The sequence below is a fragment of the Bos indicus x Bos taurus genome, chromosome 8, assembly GCF_003369695.1.
Source record: "Bos indicus x Bos taurus breed Angus x Brahman F1 hybrid chromosome 8, Bos_hybrid_MaternalHap_v2.0, whole genome shotgun sequence".
NCBI lineage: Eukaryota > Metazoa > Chordata > Mammalia > Artiodactyla > Bovidae > Bos > Bos indicus x Bos taurus.
In genome coordinates, this window is record NC_040083.1 from 16,120,310 (window position 1) to 16,136,120 (window position 15,811).

Sequence of the window (15,811 nt, forward strand, 5' to 3'; positions counted from 1 at the left end):
AAAAGGAAATGTACAACTTACCAATATCCAGAGTAAAAGCAATGACCTACAGAGCTTGAAAGAATAGGGAAACTTTGACTTCAGCCAAATAAATTCATATCTTGATGAAACAGACAAATTCCTTAAACACATTACCAAAATTGACACAAAAAAGAAATAGAAAATCTAAATATTTCAATATCTACAAAGGAAATTGACTTACACTTCAAAACATTCCCACAAAGAAAACTCTTGGTTTCACAGGTAAATTCTATTACATATTTTAGAAAGAAATAACAATCCTATACCAACCCTTCAAAATACAGAGGCCAAAGAAACATTTTCCAACTGATTTTATGAGGTCTCTATTACTCTGATACTAATACTACATAAACATATCACAAGAGATGTAAAAAACCAATATTACATAAACATATCATGAGAGATGTAAAAGACAGACAAAAGATTCTCATGAAAAATTATTTACCAAATACTAGCAAAACAAACCTAATATAAGTGTGTATGTACACAGACTTCATACAAAGTGGGGTTTATACCAGGAGTTCAAAAGTGGTTTAACATTCAAAAAAAGTAATATTATTTGCCATGTTGAAATAATAATACAGAAAAATAATAAGACCATTTCAATAAATGCAGAAAAGCATCTTTCAAAATTCAACAACTCATTTATGGTTAAAAAAAAAAAAAATTCTAGTTACCTAGGAAGAGAAGAGAACTTCCTCAATCTAATGAAGGGCATCTATTTAAAAAAAAAAAAAAAAAACAACACTAAAACATAGCCAACATCAAACTTAAATCATTTTTTTTTCACCATTATCTTAAGATTGGGAACAAAATAAGGCAGACAGCTTTCAGCACTTCTATTCAACATCATCTTAGAGGTAATAGCGAACACAGAAAGGTACAAAAATAAAGACATAGAAGTTAAAAAGGAAGAAACATTTGCTGAAAGAAATTGAAGAGAAAGTGAAGTCGCTCAGTTGTGTCTGACTCTGCAACCCCATGGATGGTAGCCTACCAGGCTCCGCTGTCCATGGGATTTTTCCAGGCAAGAATACTGGAGTGGGCTACCATTTCCTTCTCCAGGGGATCTTCCCAACCCAGGGATCGAACCCGGGTCTCCTGCATTGCAGACAGATGCTTTACCGTCTGAGCCACCAGGGAAGCCTGAAGGAAATTAAAGACCTAAATAAATTGAGAGTACCATTATATTCAAAAACTGAACATTGTCACACTATCAGTTCTCCACAAAAAACTATAGATTCAATACAATTCTTATCAATATCCCAGCAAACTTTTAGAATTGGCAAGCTGATGCTAAGACTTTTTTGAAAGCTCAAATAATCTTTAGAAATGTCAACACAAATTTGATCCCTTATTGTTAAATGTATCTATGACTTTTTACATGTGAAAACAACTTCAAAAATCAAAAGTTTTATTTTCTAATTATAAAAGTAATACAAGTTATATTGTGGGGAAAATAGAATGCATGCAAATTTATAAGAAAATGGAGGGATTAGAGGTGATTTCCATCTCAAAATAATTACTATTGTCAACATTGTCATTATATACTCCTAGTTTTGTTCTTGCCTATATATATGACTCTGCTCAGATGCCCAGTTGTTTCTGATTCTTTGCAACCCCATAGGCTGTAGTCTGCCAGGCTCTCTGTCCATGGGATTCTCCCAGCAAAAATACTGGAAAAGTGAAAGTCATATCCAACTCTTTGCGAATTCTCCAGGCCAGAATACTGGAGTGGGTAGCCTCTCCATTCTTTAGCAGATCTTCCTGATCCAGGAATCGAACCAGGGTCTCCTGCCCTGCAGGCAGATTCTGATTGGGATGCCATTTCTTCCTCCAGGGGATCTTCCCAACCCAAGAATCAAACCTATGTCTCATGTCTCCTGCATTGGTGAGTGGATTCTTTACCACTAGCACCACCTGGGAAACCCCATATATATAACTATATTCCTATATATATCTATATAAAAATTAAGAAATATATATTCCTTTTTGTGTATGAATATATATAAATGTATATATTAATGTATTAATACTTATATATTATGAATTACATTATATATAGAGTGTATTATAAATAATATATTAATATTTATATATTTCTATATAGGAATATATATTTATATATAATATACTGTAATATATTTATATTACATATATTCCTATATGTAAATTCCTATATTATATATATTATAATATGTTACATATTTTCTATATCCCTATATAAAAACATGCATTTATATATTATATATATTAAATATATTAATATTTATATTATACACATATATTCCTATATTAGGAATATAAAATTCCTAATATAGGAATATACATAGAAATACACGTTTGTATATACTCATGCACACAAAAAGGGGTATATATGTATTCATCTTTCCATGTTAACAAGTACAGACCTAAGTCTTCAATGTTATTGGCTGCATATTCCCTCATAGCTCAGCTGGTAAAGAATCTGCCTGCAATGCAGGAGACCTGGGTTCGATTCCTGGGTTGGGAAGATCCCCTGGAGAAGGAAATGGCACCCCACTCCAGTATTCTTGCCTGGAGAGTCCCATGGACAGAGGAGCCTGGAAGGCTATAGACCATGGGGTCGCAAGAGTCAGACCCGACTTAGCGACTACACCACCACCACCACATATTCTGTAGTATGATTGTATCTTAACATATAACTAAGATCCTAATATTACATATTTCCAGGTTTCCTATATTATAGACAAGCCTGCACCAAATATCTATGCACATGAGTTAAATTATTTCCCTATGATACATTTCTAGGAAAGAAGAGAAGGTCCACCCTCTTTTGGAGATGGTACACATGTTTATGGTATAGATTGTGGTGATGATTTCCCAGATACGTACTTATCTCCAAACTCAAATTGTATACATCAAGTATGTACCGTTTGCACAGTTTCTGTATGGCAATCATTACTCAGTAAAGTGGTTTTGAAGATGTTTTTAGAAAATGGTTTAAAGGGATGAACGTATTAAACTTAAATGCATCATTTAACCCCCTCATTGTCATACCTCTATCTCCTGACGGTTACACCAGTTTATATTTCTTATTTCAGTTTCTTCAGTCACTAACCTTTGTCAATCTGAGGGGCAAAGGCGTTTTACCCCTGTTTAAGTGAAGTTGGTCAGCTTTTCATATATTAGCTGCTTTTAGCTTTTATTACACTCATTGCCAGGCTTTCTATTGACATCCACCTCTTGTCCTTATGGATTAATAAGAACTGTTTGCTTAGTACTGTGCTTAATCCCTTATCTATTAGAAGCCTAAAAGATAATCTCCATTTTAGCAATTGCCTTTGTGTGTGTGTTTACTTGCTTGTTATACTAAATTTTTTTCAAATGCACACAGTTGAATAGATTATTCTTTTCTTTCATGCGTGCTAGCTTTCGTCATAGAAAAGGCTTTTCAATTCTATTATTATAAAATTAAAGAATTTTCTTCTGGTATATTATTTGTTCTTTCATTTTAATCCCTCATCTGGAATTTATTTTATTGGAACCAGTGAAGTTGATGTACAACTTTTCCCACTAAATTCCTAGTTATTTGTATTTTTCTCACTGGATTAAAATGCCACTTTTCATGTATGCTAACTTCTCAAATCTATTTAGATAAAATTCTTTACTGTATGTTTCATTCACTGTGTATTTTCATGCCAGCATGATGCTCGTTTTTATCATAGTTTTGTAATTTATGTTTAAATTTTTCAAAAGAGTGTTTTTAGTACTAATTTTTTATGTTTCTGATTAGTCTCATATTTATATTCTTCCAAATTAACCTGAGAATTTTTCAAATCCAAAAATATTCTTTGAACTGTATGTATTTATTGAGAATTATCTTTATAATTTTAAATCTTTCTATTGAAATATATACTATATCCCTCTTTTTAGTAAGTTTTGTTTCCTCATTAGGGCTGAATGGTTGTAATACTCTGTGTATTTCTTATTTAGTTTATTCTAAAGATTTGACTTTTTCAGAATTGCTATGACTGGAATCATCTTATACAGTAATATTTTCTAAATGATTTATATGATTCTAAATAATTTATATATACACATTATTTTTATTATATAATATGTTAATTTACTTATTCTCTTTGTTCTAATAATTTCTCAGTCGATTTCTTTTGGTTTTCAAGACAGACTTTAGTTTGATCTACAAAGAAATATTGGAAAAGATGTGGCAAAATTAAATCTTATCTCACCTCTAATTGATTTTACTAGCACTTTCTGCATTTTTGCTTTTGTCTTACATTTAGAGGCCATTTTTTCTAGAGATTCATTCACTTTCAGTTTGTTCTTACTTGTCATTTTTATGGATAGATGTGTTTAGATATAGACATAGTTATATATACATAGACATATGTAAACACTGATTGAAGATTTATACTCTTAAACGATTCAGCAGTGAATGCTGAAGTTTTATCAAATACCTTTATATCTAAAAATATTACTTTAAATTACTTGCCCTTGAGTATACATGGTGTCCATGGATGAAGCACACCCCTGGGGATCTCAGGTTCACACTTCTCCGTAACATACTTTTCACTATTCAGTTGCGCAGTAAGTTCAGCGTCTGCTTAATGACATACATTTAAAACATAGTCAGTTCCAATCTTGTTTGATATCTATTTAATTTCAGCTTAACAGGTTTAATGGGTTTGAATTTGAATACGAAAAAAATGATGTTCATTTATTACTTAAAGACTTTTTTTCTTAAAATAATGACTCTTCCCACTGTTACATATTTAACCCAAAAATCTCAAAGAATTTTCATCTTCATAGCCACTATGATGCCTCATACCTATGATAAACATGAAGAGGTCAGGGAGATTTTGAGGATTTTTTTTTATTTCCTCCAAAAAGAAAAACCCTCTATAAATCAAAATTTGCTGAATTCTGAAAGAGGTACACCTTCTAGTTAAAAGGGACTTTGGTAGCTCAGATGGTAAAGCATCTGCCTGCAACGCGGGAGACCCGGGTTCGGTCCCTGGGCCTGGAAGATTCCCTGGAGAAGGAACTGGCAACCCACTCCAGTATTCTTGCCTGGAAAATTCCATGGATGTAGCCTGGTGGGCTACAGTCAATGTGGTGGCAAAGAGTGACATGACTGAAGGACTAACACTTTCACTTTAACAGAATATTTACATATGAAGGTAAAACATCTCAACCTCTTTCACTGAATGTAACTTTGTTTTGTACTTGGAACGCAAGGTTCCTAATGTTCAGTGAAGCTTCTATTAGCTTCATTTTGAAGAGGATGACATCAAAACATCAGAGATACAGACACTGATTCAAACTGCATAAAGCCACTGACCTCGGCTTCTGTCCTTTAAGTTCAAAATAAAGCCTTTTTCGAAATGCATGGTTTTGCACCAGTCTGTGCCAGACACTGTAATAGTCTTTCGAGAACTCCATGGACAGAAGAGCCTGGAGGGCTGCAGTCCATGGAGTCGCAGAGAGTTGAACACAATATGCCTGGAAAATCCCATGGACAGAGGAGCCTGGTGGGCTGCAGTCCATGGGGTCGTGAAGAGTCGGGCACAACTGAGCGACTTGACTTTCACTTTTCACTTTCATGCATTGGAGAAGGAAATGGCAACCCACTCCAGTGTTCTTGCCTGGAGAATCCCAGGGACGGGGGAGCCTGGTGGGCTGCCGTCTATGGGGTCATGCAGAGTCGGACACGACTGAAGAGACTTAGCAGCAGCAGCAGCACACATACAGAGTTGTTCAGTACTGAAGCTGTCATAACTCTGGAAAGGTACTATTACTGTCCCTCTTATTTCCATTTTACAGCCAATAAAACTGAAGTACAGGGAGGTGAAATATTAATAACTTACCCACGATCATGTTAATGATGGCAGCTCTCAGGTTTAAAGGTCAGATCTGATCTGCAGCCCTCCAAATCTAGGGTCTTTTTCATTGTACTCACTGTCTCCTTTATGTCTCTTCGCCTATCTATTTCCTAACTCAGTTTTTCTTCCTCCCTTCTTTGGCCCCTTCTCCTGCAGGCCCGTGACCAAGGTGTAGACTAAGACGGGGAGTCATGCTTCACACGGCCTTATCATGTTGGCAGCCATTCCTGGGTCTGGCTGTGGTCTTAATCTTCATGGGATCCACCATTGGCTGCCCTGCTCGCTGTGAGTGCTCGGCCCAGAACAAATCTGTTAGCTGCCACAGGAGGAGGTTGATCGCCATCCCAGAGGGCATTCCCATCGAGACCAAAATCTTGGACCTCAGCAAGAACAGGCTTAAAAGCATCAACCCCGAAGAATTCATCTCTTACCCTCTGCTGGAGGAGATAGACTTGAGTGACAACATCATTGCCAATGTGGAGCCGGGAGCCTTTAACAATCTCTTCAACCTGCGTTCCCTCCGCCTGAAGGGCAATCGCCTAAAGTTGGTCCCTTTGGGGGTCTTCACGGGCCTCTCCAACCTCACCAAGCTTGACATTAGTGAGAATAAGATTGTCATTTTACTGGACTACATGTTCCAGGATTTGCATAACCTGAAGTCTCTGGAAGTGGGGGACAACGATTTGGTTTATATATCACACCGGGCCTTCAGTGGGCTGCTTAGCTTGGAGCAGCTCACACTGGAGAAATGTAACCTCACTGCAGTACCCACAGAAGCCCTCTCACACCTCCGCAGCCTCATCAGCCTGCACCTGAAGCATCTCAATATCAACAACATGCCCGTGTATGCCTTTAAAAGACTGTTCCACCTGAAACATCTCGAGATTGACTACTGGCCTTTACTGGATATGATGCCTGCCAATAGCCTCTACGGTCTCAACCTCACCTCCCTCTCCATCACCAACACCAACCTATCCACCATCCCCTTCCTTGCCTTTAAACACCTGGTCTACCTGACCCATCTGAACCTCTCCTACAATCCCATCAGCACTATTGAGGCAGGCATGTTCTCTGACCTGATCCGCCTCCAAGAGCTTCATATAGTGGGGGCCCAGCTCCGCACCATTGAGCCTCACTCCTTCCAAGGGCTCCGCTTCCTTCGTGTGCTCAACGTGTCTCAGAACCTTCTGGAAACTCTGGAAGAGAACGTCTTCTCCTCCCCGAGGGCTTTGGAGGTCCTGAGCATTAACAACAATCCTCTGACCTGCGACTGCCGTCTCCTATGGATCCTGCAGCGGCACCCAACCCTGCAGTTCGGTGGCCAGCAGCCCATGTGTGCTGGCCCAGACACTATCCGAGAGAGGTCATTCAAAGATTTCCACAGCACTGCCCTTTCTTTTTACTTCACCTGCAAAAAACCCAAAATCCGTGAAAAGAAGTTGCAGCACCTGCTTGTGGATGAGGGGCAGACGGTCCAGCTGGAATGCAATGCCGATGGAGACCCTCAGCCTGTGATCTCCTGGGTGACACCTCGAAGGCGGTTCATCACCACCAAGTCCAATGGAAGAGCCACCGTGCTGGGTGATGGCACCTTGGAGATCCGCTTCGCCCAGGATCAAGACAGCGGGATGTATGTCTGCATCGCTAGCAATGCTGCCGGGAACGACACCTTCACGGCCTCCTTAACTGTCAAAGGATTCGCTTCAGACCGCTTCCTTTATGCCAACAGGACCCCTATGTACATGACCGACTCCAATGACACCATTTCCAATGGCACCAACGCCAATACTTTCTCCCTGGACCTTAAGACAATACTGGTGTCGACAGCCATGGGCTGTTTCACCTTCCTGGGAGTGGTGTTATTTTGCTTTCTCCTCCTTTTTGTGTGGAGCCGAGGGAAAGGCAAACACAAAAACAGCATTGACCTTGAGTACGTGCCCCGAAAAAACAATGGTGCTGTCGTGGAAGGGGAGGTGGCTGGACCCAGGAGGTTCAACATGAAAATGATTTGAGGGTTGGCCGCTCCAACTATTGTTTCCGTGTCATTGTCTGTAACCAGTGAGATGGCCTGGCACAAGAAAAGTACTAGGTTAAAAGGCAGCTTAGTGCAGCTTCCCCTGTGTCAAAGCAGGGTCCGCAGAAGCAGGAGGACTTGTGATGGAGACGCTCCACCTAGAGGCAGGCAGGCATGTGTCAGAGCCCTTCACACAGTGGGGTACTAATTGTTTGCATTGCAAATACTGGCATTCTGGGGATCTCAGTAATGAACCTGAAGCTTCGGCTCATGCTCGTGGACAGTTACTCAACCTTTTCTACCACTGCAAAAACAAAAGAAGAAATCAAAAGGAACAACCTACAATGTAGGATTTACGTATTAAAAAGACGCATTTGTCTAAACCATACTCGACAGAAAAATTTGTATCTATGATTCTCCTTTGTTAAAAGCCTTGCATCATCCCATATTGTTGGTTCAACACCACAAAGAAATCAGTATATTCTTTACTCTTCTCTTTTTTTTTGGAAACATATATGCTGTATATGTTTTAAAGCAATATGAATGAGAGGTTGTGCTTTTTAGTTACACACCACTATCAACCCAAGTGTGACTTCACCTTCCTTTACATAGAGATAACCCTGAGACTAGATCCCTGGAGTTATGGGTGGATATATGTGGAGAGATGAGTTTTGTCTGATGTAGGATGCCAAGAGATAGGACCCAAGGCAAAAATGCCCAACTCTGTTAACTTCTGTTACTATAAATAAAGGCATGTGCCTAGTTTTGATACAGAATGGAATATTTTTTATACTTGTGATATCACACTGGACCAGTTAACTGTAACAAAGCCTTTGGTTTCTCCAGAAAGTGGTGTGTCACTGTTTATATCTGTAAAATGCAAGGTAGGTGTCAGTAATGAAACTTATTCCTTTAACCACAGCTTGATTTTACTTTCATCAATTGCTACTAAGGGAAGAGGATGTGATGTTTATATCTACTCCTAGGGTAATATTCAGCTCATAGCTAAGATCAAAAAAATTCAGATGTGTAAAGCTCTCTGGATAATAAGTTCTTCTCAGATGCCAACAGAAACCAGGGCGATCCATACAACTAAGGATCTGTTTAAAAAACAGTGTTGTCTGAAGGCTGGGTCACTGCCAGTCTGAGGAATCATCTGGCTACTGCACCTCTGATGTTGTCTATTCAAATACTCTACACACAGTATCATCTTAAATGCACAACTCCAGGGTGTCTCTCTGCTTCCTTTCCGAGGAGATGTTGATTTTTATTTTGAAAGCTGTCTGGTGTAGACAAAGAAGACTCTGTCTTGTTTATAAAGAAGTGGCAAAAAATAAGGTGGATTTAAAAGCACTTACTATTTTTTTTTTCTCCACTGAGGAAAAGCTCATTTACTCCTATAAATAGGTTAACTATGCTGACACTTTCACCCCTCTGAATGAATTTGTCCAATTCAGTTTGTATTAATGATTGTTACTCAAGTGAAAATATTATCGTTCTTAAAAAATGGCATCATGCCATTCCCACCAGTGATCTGGTTCAAATGAGACATAATTCCATTTGGCTGAAGTCAGTGGTTTTCAAAGCAGATACAGCTGACCCTTGAACATGGGAGTTAGGGGGGGAATGACCTCCTGTGTGGTTGAAATCTTCATATAACTGATAATTGGCCCACAAGTCTGCATCCATGGATTCAACCAACCTCAGATCGCATAGTATCAATACTTGTAATATATATGGTTGAAAAAAAATGTGTGTATAAGTGGGCCTGCACAGTTCACGCCCAGGTTGTTCAAAGGTCAACTATAATCATATGATCTGGGAAAGCACTGATTATCGTGTATTCATGACATGTGATATAATGAATTAGCATAGAAGAGATAGATTTCTACACTTTTAACACTTTGAGAGGAACCTTAAAAACAGCACCCTTTGGTACAGTGCGTAAGCTGGAATAGAAGGTGTCTGGCATTTGTTTCTTGACATATCACATTGGAAGTTTAACTTTCAAAGAGCTGACTTTTTGCATATTTGAAATTTTGAGTGACTTCAGTAAAATAAAAGTGACCCCAATAAAAAAGTGACAGGTCCAAAAATTGTTTTGCCAACTGGAAGCAGCATGTTTAAACACATTTCTCCCTTAATAAAGGGTGGAAATGAGATAGAAAGATTGAAGAATGGACTGCCTGAGTAATTTTTCATTTGACTTTCCTGATGATTATCATAAACCATTTAGAAATTCATTTTCCTCTTATGGAAATTACCGTATTTATATCTAACAATGAGTCAAGACCTGCTATAAATTCTATCACAGTTCCAACTTGTATGGAAATGGAACAGAATCTTTCAAATTTAAAAATGAACAAAGTTAAAGTAGACAGAGTCTTCCAAAAGTTAGTGGAGAGTACTTTGTTTGGAATACGTATTTAACTAATTGTCCAGCTGGAAAAAAAAAAAAATAGAGAGAAACATTTAGCAGTTAATAACAGGGCTTTGAGATTCTGCTATTTTCTGTCAAAAGTGGACCAAAAAGCTTAGGCAAATGAAATTGGATTAAAGTCAACCCATCCATGAAAAGATTTAGTTATTATTCCACAGGAAGTAAAGAGACTGCACTCTCTTGGGGGTTTATATACTGTGATCCCTGGAACAAGTTATTTAGGATATTAATAAGTGTTCTTTCCAAAAAAGTCTCATAAACTAATAAGTTGGGGAAATGATGCATGCTATAACAACCTCTTAGAGGTTCAAAATATATTTGAGCCTAATAAATCTTCTAAGAAGTTCAATAAACATGAATGTTATTTAATTTTGCTTACCTTGAGGTTTCTCCAGCTTATTTGAGCATGAGGCACTTCTTTTCATGATATAACTGTTAAACATCTTGAAAAACTAGAGTTTCACAGAACCCAGTTCAGTTAACACTGGACTGGAATTGTACTCTTCTGAATTATTCCTAAACCCAATGTTTCCAAGAAGAATAAAATTACTATTTGAATTGGGTTCGAATGGATTACCAAAAAGTATGCCACTTGGATGAATGATCTGATCATACAAATGAACTGGCCAGAAAGTTCTAGGAGGAGCTGTGACTTTGTCTGAAGCATCATAGTAATGGATTTACAGGTAACTGAAATGGCCACTTGATTTTCTACATTCTATCTGTTCAGATCTTGGGTTCCTTTTTATAACTGTAAAGCTTTGATCTTAGGTTCCAATGACTAGAACTTTGAGGCTCTAGTATCAAACTTCACAAAGGGAATTTTCCCTTGTGACTTCAGCTTACCTCTTTATTAGATCCAACTAGACTGTGACAAACAATAATATCTTACATCAGCACATGGGACAAATTTTCCCCTAGTAGTCATCTAAGGGTCATCAATCTTCCCAGAGTATTTTTTTTTCAAACTATCCCAAGAAGAAATACAGTTGTTTGGCTCAGCATTTAATTCTAGGTTGACCAGTTCTCTGTGTATATTAAGCATCTTCAATGAAGTATACTCTCCAGGCATTAAATTTCAAGAAGAAAAATTCCCTGGCTAAAGACCTAATGGTCAGAGAATTGATTTATTCTGTTAGAGTATGATAACTCAAATGATTTGGCCTAATGTGTTTCTGGCAAGTAATTTCTACTTTTCCAAATTCTCATGTTACTTTTTAAAAAATGTCATTGCATTTATGGGTTTTTCAAATATTCTCAAAGTTTGAAAATATAACCCTAGAATTGCCAAGACTTGTACTTCCTAGTCCCAGAGGACATTTTCATAACTCTAGCTTTGCTTAAGTTTCTCAGAAATTTTTCTTATCACCAACAACCCCACCCCCACCCCACCCAGTAGTATAAAGGCATTCAGGATTTGCTCTACAGTCTTCAAGGTTGATTCTTTTTCCATTGTTTGGTCAAATCTGTTCTCTTCAGTTCTCAGAGGAGAACTGAAGAAATTATAATCTTGCATGATTTTTTTTTAATCATTTAAATCTCACCTGCAAATCTTAAATTTTAAGCCTGACTTTTGCCACTTTCCATAACTCATTCAGGAACAAATATATAAGGTAGAAAAGAGAGGATGTGATCCTGGAGAAAAAAAATTTACTGGAGCCCCATGTAAATTTACTTACTCTTCCAGGACCTCCCTTTATTTCCACATCAAGACATTTGCTTTAACTTTAGTAACTTTTCTCAGAAGATATTCAGCATCACAGATATGTCTTGAAGCTTTCTAGGAAAAAAAAAAAAAAAATCATTTTCAACTTAGAAGGCTAAGTCCTGACCAAAAAAAATATATATAAAAAAAGTCTAAAGAAAGGTTGGAGGGAGACATGTCAATCCATTTTAATCCTATTTCCTTTCTAATTTTTATAGTTATCTTCTTAACTGAAGAAGCATCTTCTTCAACTTTCATCAGTGTCTTTTTTTATCCCTATTACCTATGTCCAGGTCATGTTTATAGAACTCACATAAGCCATTCCAAATGGATTTTGTGCCACATGAACCTAGTAACAAAACATGTGGGGCCAAAGCCATTCACTCTACACAGTACTTAGGTAAAGATTTATCCCTTTATTCCTGGGAGTAAAGTCTTAGAAACATTCCCCATTAGACTAGGACATCAGGTGCCTGGTAATTTCCATTGACTTTCCACAGTTGGCTTTAAGAGTACTATCCTTTCTACTAAAATCCTTGCTATTTTCTGAAGGCGGAGTTCTGGAGTTATCCTTGCAATTGTTTATGGAAGGCCTTGAGGGATGAAGTATTGTCTGACTTGTTGATTTCTGAGTTCCACATTAGGTAGCAGAGTGTGCTTCCTAGTACTTTGGCAAACATTTGACATGAAACTCTATTACTCTTCCCCTAACTCCTTCAAAAACCATTCCATGGGGAGCCTTCTCAGTCTCACTCCAGCAAAAGTCCCGCTACAGGGAAGGACAGTTTCACAATGAACAAGATCAAAATGTGAACTGATTCACCACAATATTTAGCTAAATTACCTAGCAAAAAAGGTTGAGGAGCCATCGGCCTGGATTGGCAAGATTTAGCCAAGTAAACTGCGTTTTCCATTAACGATTAAAGATAGGTTTCCAAATCTGACGTTGGCTTTTGTTTTGATAGCAGTAAACCTAGCTGAATATTTTCTCAAAAAACATCAGAGAATGGAAACCGTGTTGTAAGTTTTTCAACAAGTTGTCTAGGATAAATGTTTGCACCAAAAAAAAAAAAAAAGACAATTAGGAAGTTTGTAAAAGCTTTGATTTTCTAAAACAGGCCTGAACTGAAATTGATGTTCCTCTTCCAAAATATGGGAATATAATCAAGACAAACTTACATGTACCCCAGACTGCCCTTCTCCAGTTGGCCAAAGTCTTTAAGACCTCTTCTCCCTCCCCCTCCCCCCACCTTCTCCCTAAGAACATACTGAATAGGAAGGAGTAAAAGAGCATGGACCACTGAGTCCCCTGAGACAGCTCACGGAGACAGGAAAGCTTTGGTACCCCCACCCCCAATTCCTGCCTCCTTTCCTGATGTCACCACTGAAAGGATTCCGCATTCTCCAGCTCTCCCTGCCCCACCACTGTCATCTCCCAGCTGCTGTCACACCCTATCAATGAATGTTCTCTCCAGGGAAAAGTCTCCTTTCATTGGTACTCAGAAATTCCTAATTGTTAAACCGGAAATTCCTTTTTTTTCAAAAGCCCTCCACTTAAGCCCACAGAACACTTAAAAGTTAAGACTTACCATTCACATAATTACAAGGTGACAGCAATCTGCAGGTTGAATGATTCTAATTTTTTTTTTCTCTCTCTTTCAGAAGCAGGTGGGTTGATATAATGCCAGCCTTAAATAGAAGCTTTATTTATAGCCTTAACAGAATGAGCAAAGAGCTGGCATAATCAAGAGAGTACTGCATATTTTAAGGAAGGCTTTACCTTTAATATGCAAAATAGCCATTAGAAGACAACAAAATGCAAATGCACATTCTCCTAAATTGGTCAACTGTATTAATTCCAAAAAGTTCAAAAGATAACTTTCCGTACTACAAATGGGTCAGAGTCAAAGATGTATCTATCCTACAAGGACAAAACAGAAAACACCCCAAAAACAAAAAATCACCCCAGAAATTCAGTTGCCATGTTAGCTTTCTTCATTCATTGCAAACCTCCTATTCTAAATTACTTTAATATATTTGATCCCCACTACCATGAAATCAATACTGTAATGCAATGTAATCAACAAACAATGATTATGCAGGAGAGTAAATCAGACTTCCAACAAAAAAATTCAATCTTTACCACAATGTGTGTCCAGCAACACACTGAGTCAGACATACCTGTGTGATGGCAAGAGACAGAAGCCACGTCATGAACAAACTCTTTCCAGGCTGTTTGGAAAGAACCATGCTCTTCTCCTTCCCAGTTATAAAATCAGGTGTACCACACACAACACACTTGTGTGTTGCTTTGATACACAACTCAGTTGTCTTCTTATGCTTTATCCTTTTCCTTATAGTATGAAATGTCCCAGATAATAATTAACTTAAATACTATTGTTTATATATACATATATAAATACGAGGGGGAGGGTGATTTGATTTTTTTAAGTGTTTAAATAAAATGTAACTGTTTTAAAAGCTGATAAGCTTGAGCAGGAGAAGAAGAGAAACAGAATGTGTGTGTGTGTTTTTCTTTAATGTCTTATCAAAGTCTTATTCTGGGAATATCCCATGATTGGAAGTTACTAACCAACAACCTTTAAAACTTTTTTTTTTCTTTAATGCCTGATAGCTTGTTTTTATTCTCAAAAAAAAAGAAAAAGAAAAAAAATAGTGCTAATGACAGAAGTACCTTGATTTATATTTGTGTATCACTGACTATTATTATTGACTTATTGTAGGCATGTTTTATTTTTAACTTGTAAAAACAAGTTAACTTATTTTATTAACATGTAAAATAAGTTAAGAACACATGTTTTCTTTACTAATGTAAAGGGCTTAAGCATATGATATCTCAGTTAAAACCATTTGGCTATTATTAAGGGGAAAAAATGAAATGTAATAAAAAAACAATTGGAGTCATCTATCAGAAAATACTCCCTATTGAGAGAGGTCAATTATATGAGCCTTGCTCATGAGGAACATAAGGTTACTTAAATATCTTTACCTTTAATATTTAATACTTAAATATCTTTGTGATTAGATCAGATAATCTATAAATAAATAACTCCAGTCAGAGAAGCAGTAGGCCCAGGGGAATCAATCTACTGCTGGGATGAATGGAAACCACTCAGAGAGGACTCTGAGGCCAGGCTTTCAGATTCTTCATAAGCAAAATGTCCAAGAAGCCATGATTTGACCTGCTGAAAATCCAAATTTAGGTCATACCATGCATATTAGAGGGCTTCCCTGGTGGTTCAGCTAGTAAAGATTCTGCCAGCAATGCAGGAGACCTGAGTTCGAACCCTGGGTTGGGAAGATTCCCCTGGAGAAAGGAAAGGCTACCCACTCCAGTATTCTGGCTTGGAGAAGTCCATGGGCTGTATAGTCCATGAGGTCGCAAAGAGTCAGACACAACTGAGCGACTTTCACTTTCATGTATACTAGAAAAATACTCTACTTTACTGAAGATTAATCCTGTATCACTTGCAAAATCATCCCATCCATTACAGTTGGTTACAGAGGCAAGTAATGGCCATGACTTTAGGCATGAAATATATTTGAACAAGTACTGTAGGGTCCAGCAAGTCAAACACACAACATGACCATCTAGTCATCCTCAATGAGTCAGCTTTCACTCAGCCAACTATCTATGATTGAGACATTGTGTAAGATAGGAAGGCACAAAAAATTAAAACAGAGAAAAATCTTTTATCTTCAGGCATGTTGACAACAAAGGAAAGAAG

General features: G+C 37.6%; 1 protein-coding gene across 2 annotated transcripts in view; it reads left to right on the forward strand.

Annotated features, from left to right (window-relative positions):
• Positions 1-10,376, forward strand: part of LINGO2 (leucine rich repeat and Ig domain containing 2) — a 1,450,974-nt gene extending 1,440,598 nt beyond the window's left edge. Inside the window, exon 7 of one of the 2 annotated variants that reach the window (XM_027549067.1) lies at positions 6,060-8,693. In XM_027549067.1, the coding sequence (XP_027404868.1) occupies positions 6,095-7,915 (1,821 nt within the window). In that variant the 5' untranslated portion in view covers positions 6,060-6,094 and the 3' untranslated portion in view covers positions 7,916-8,693. Of the gene's footprint in view, positions 1-6,059 lie in introns of both variants that reach the window. The other variant, XM_027549068.1, reaches the window with a different exon arrangement.
• The last annotated feature ends 5,435 nt before the right edge of the window (positions 10,377-15,811 follow it).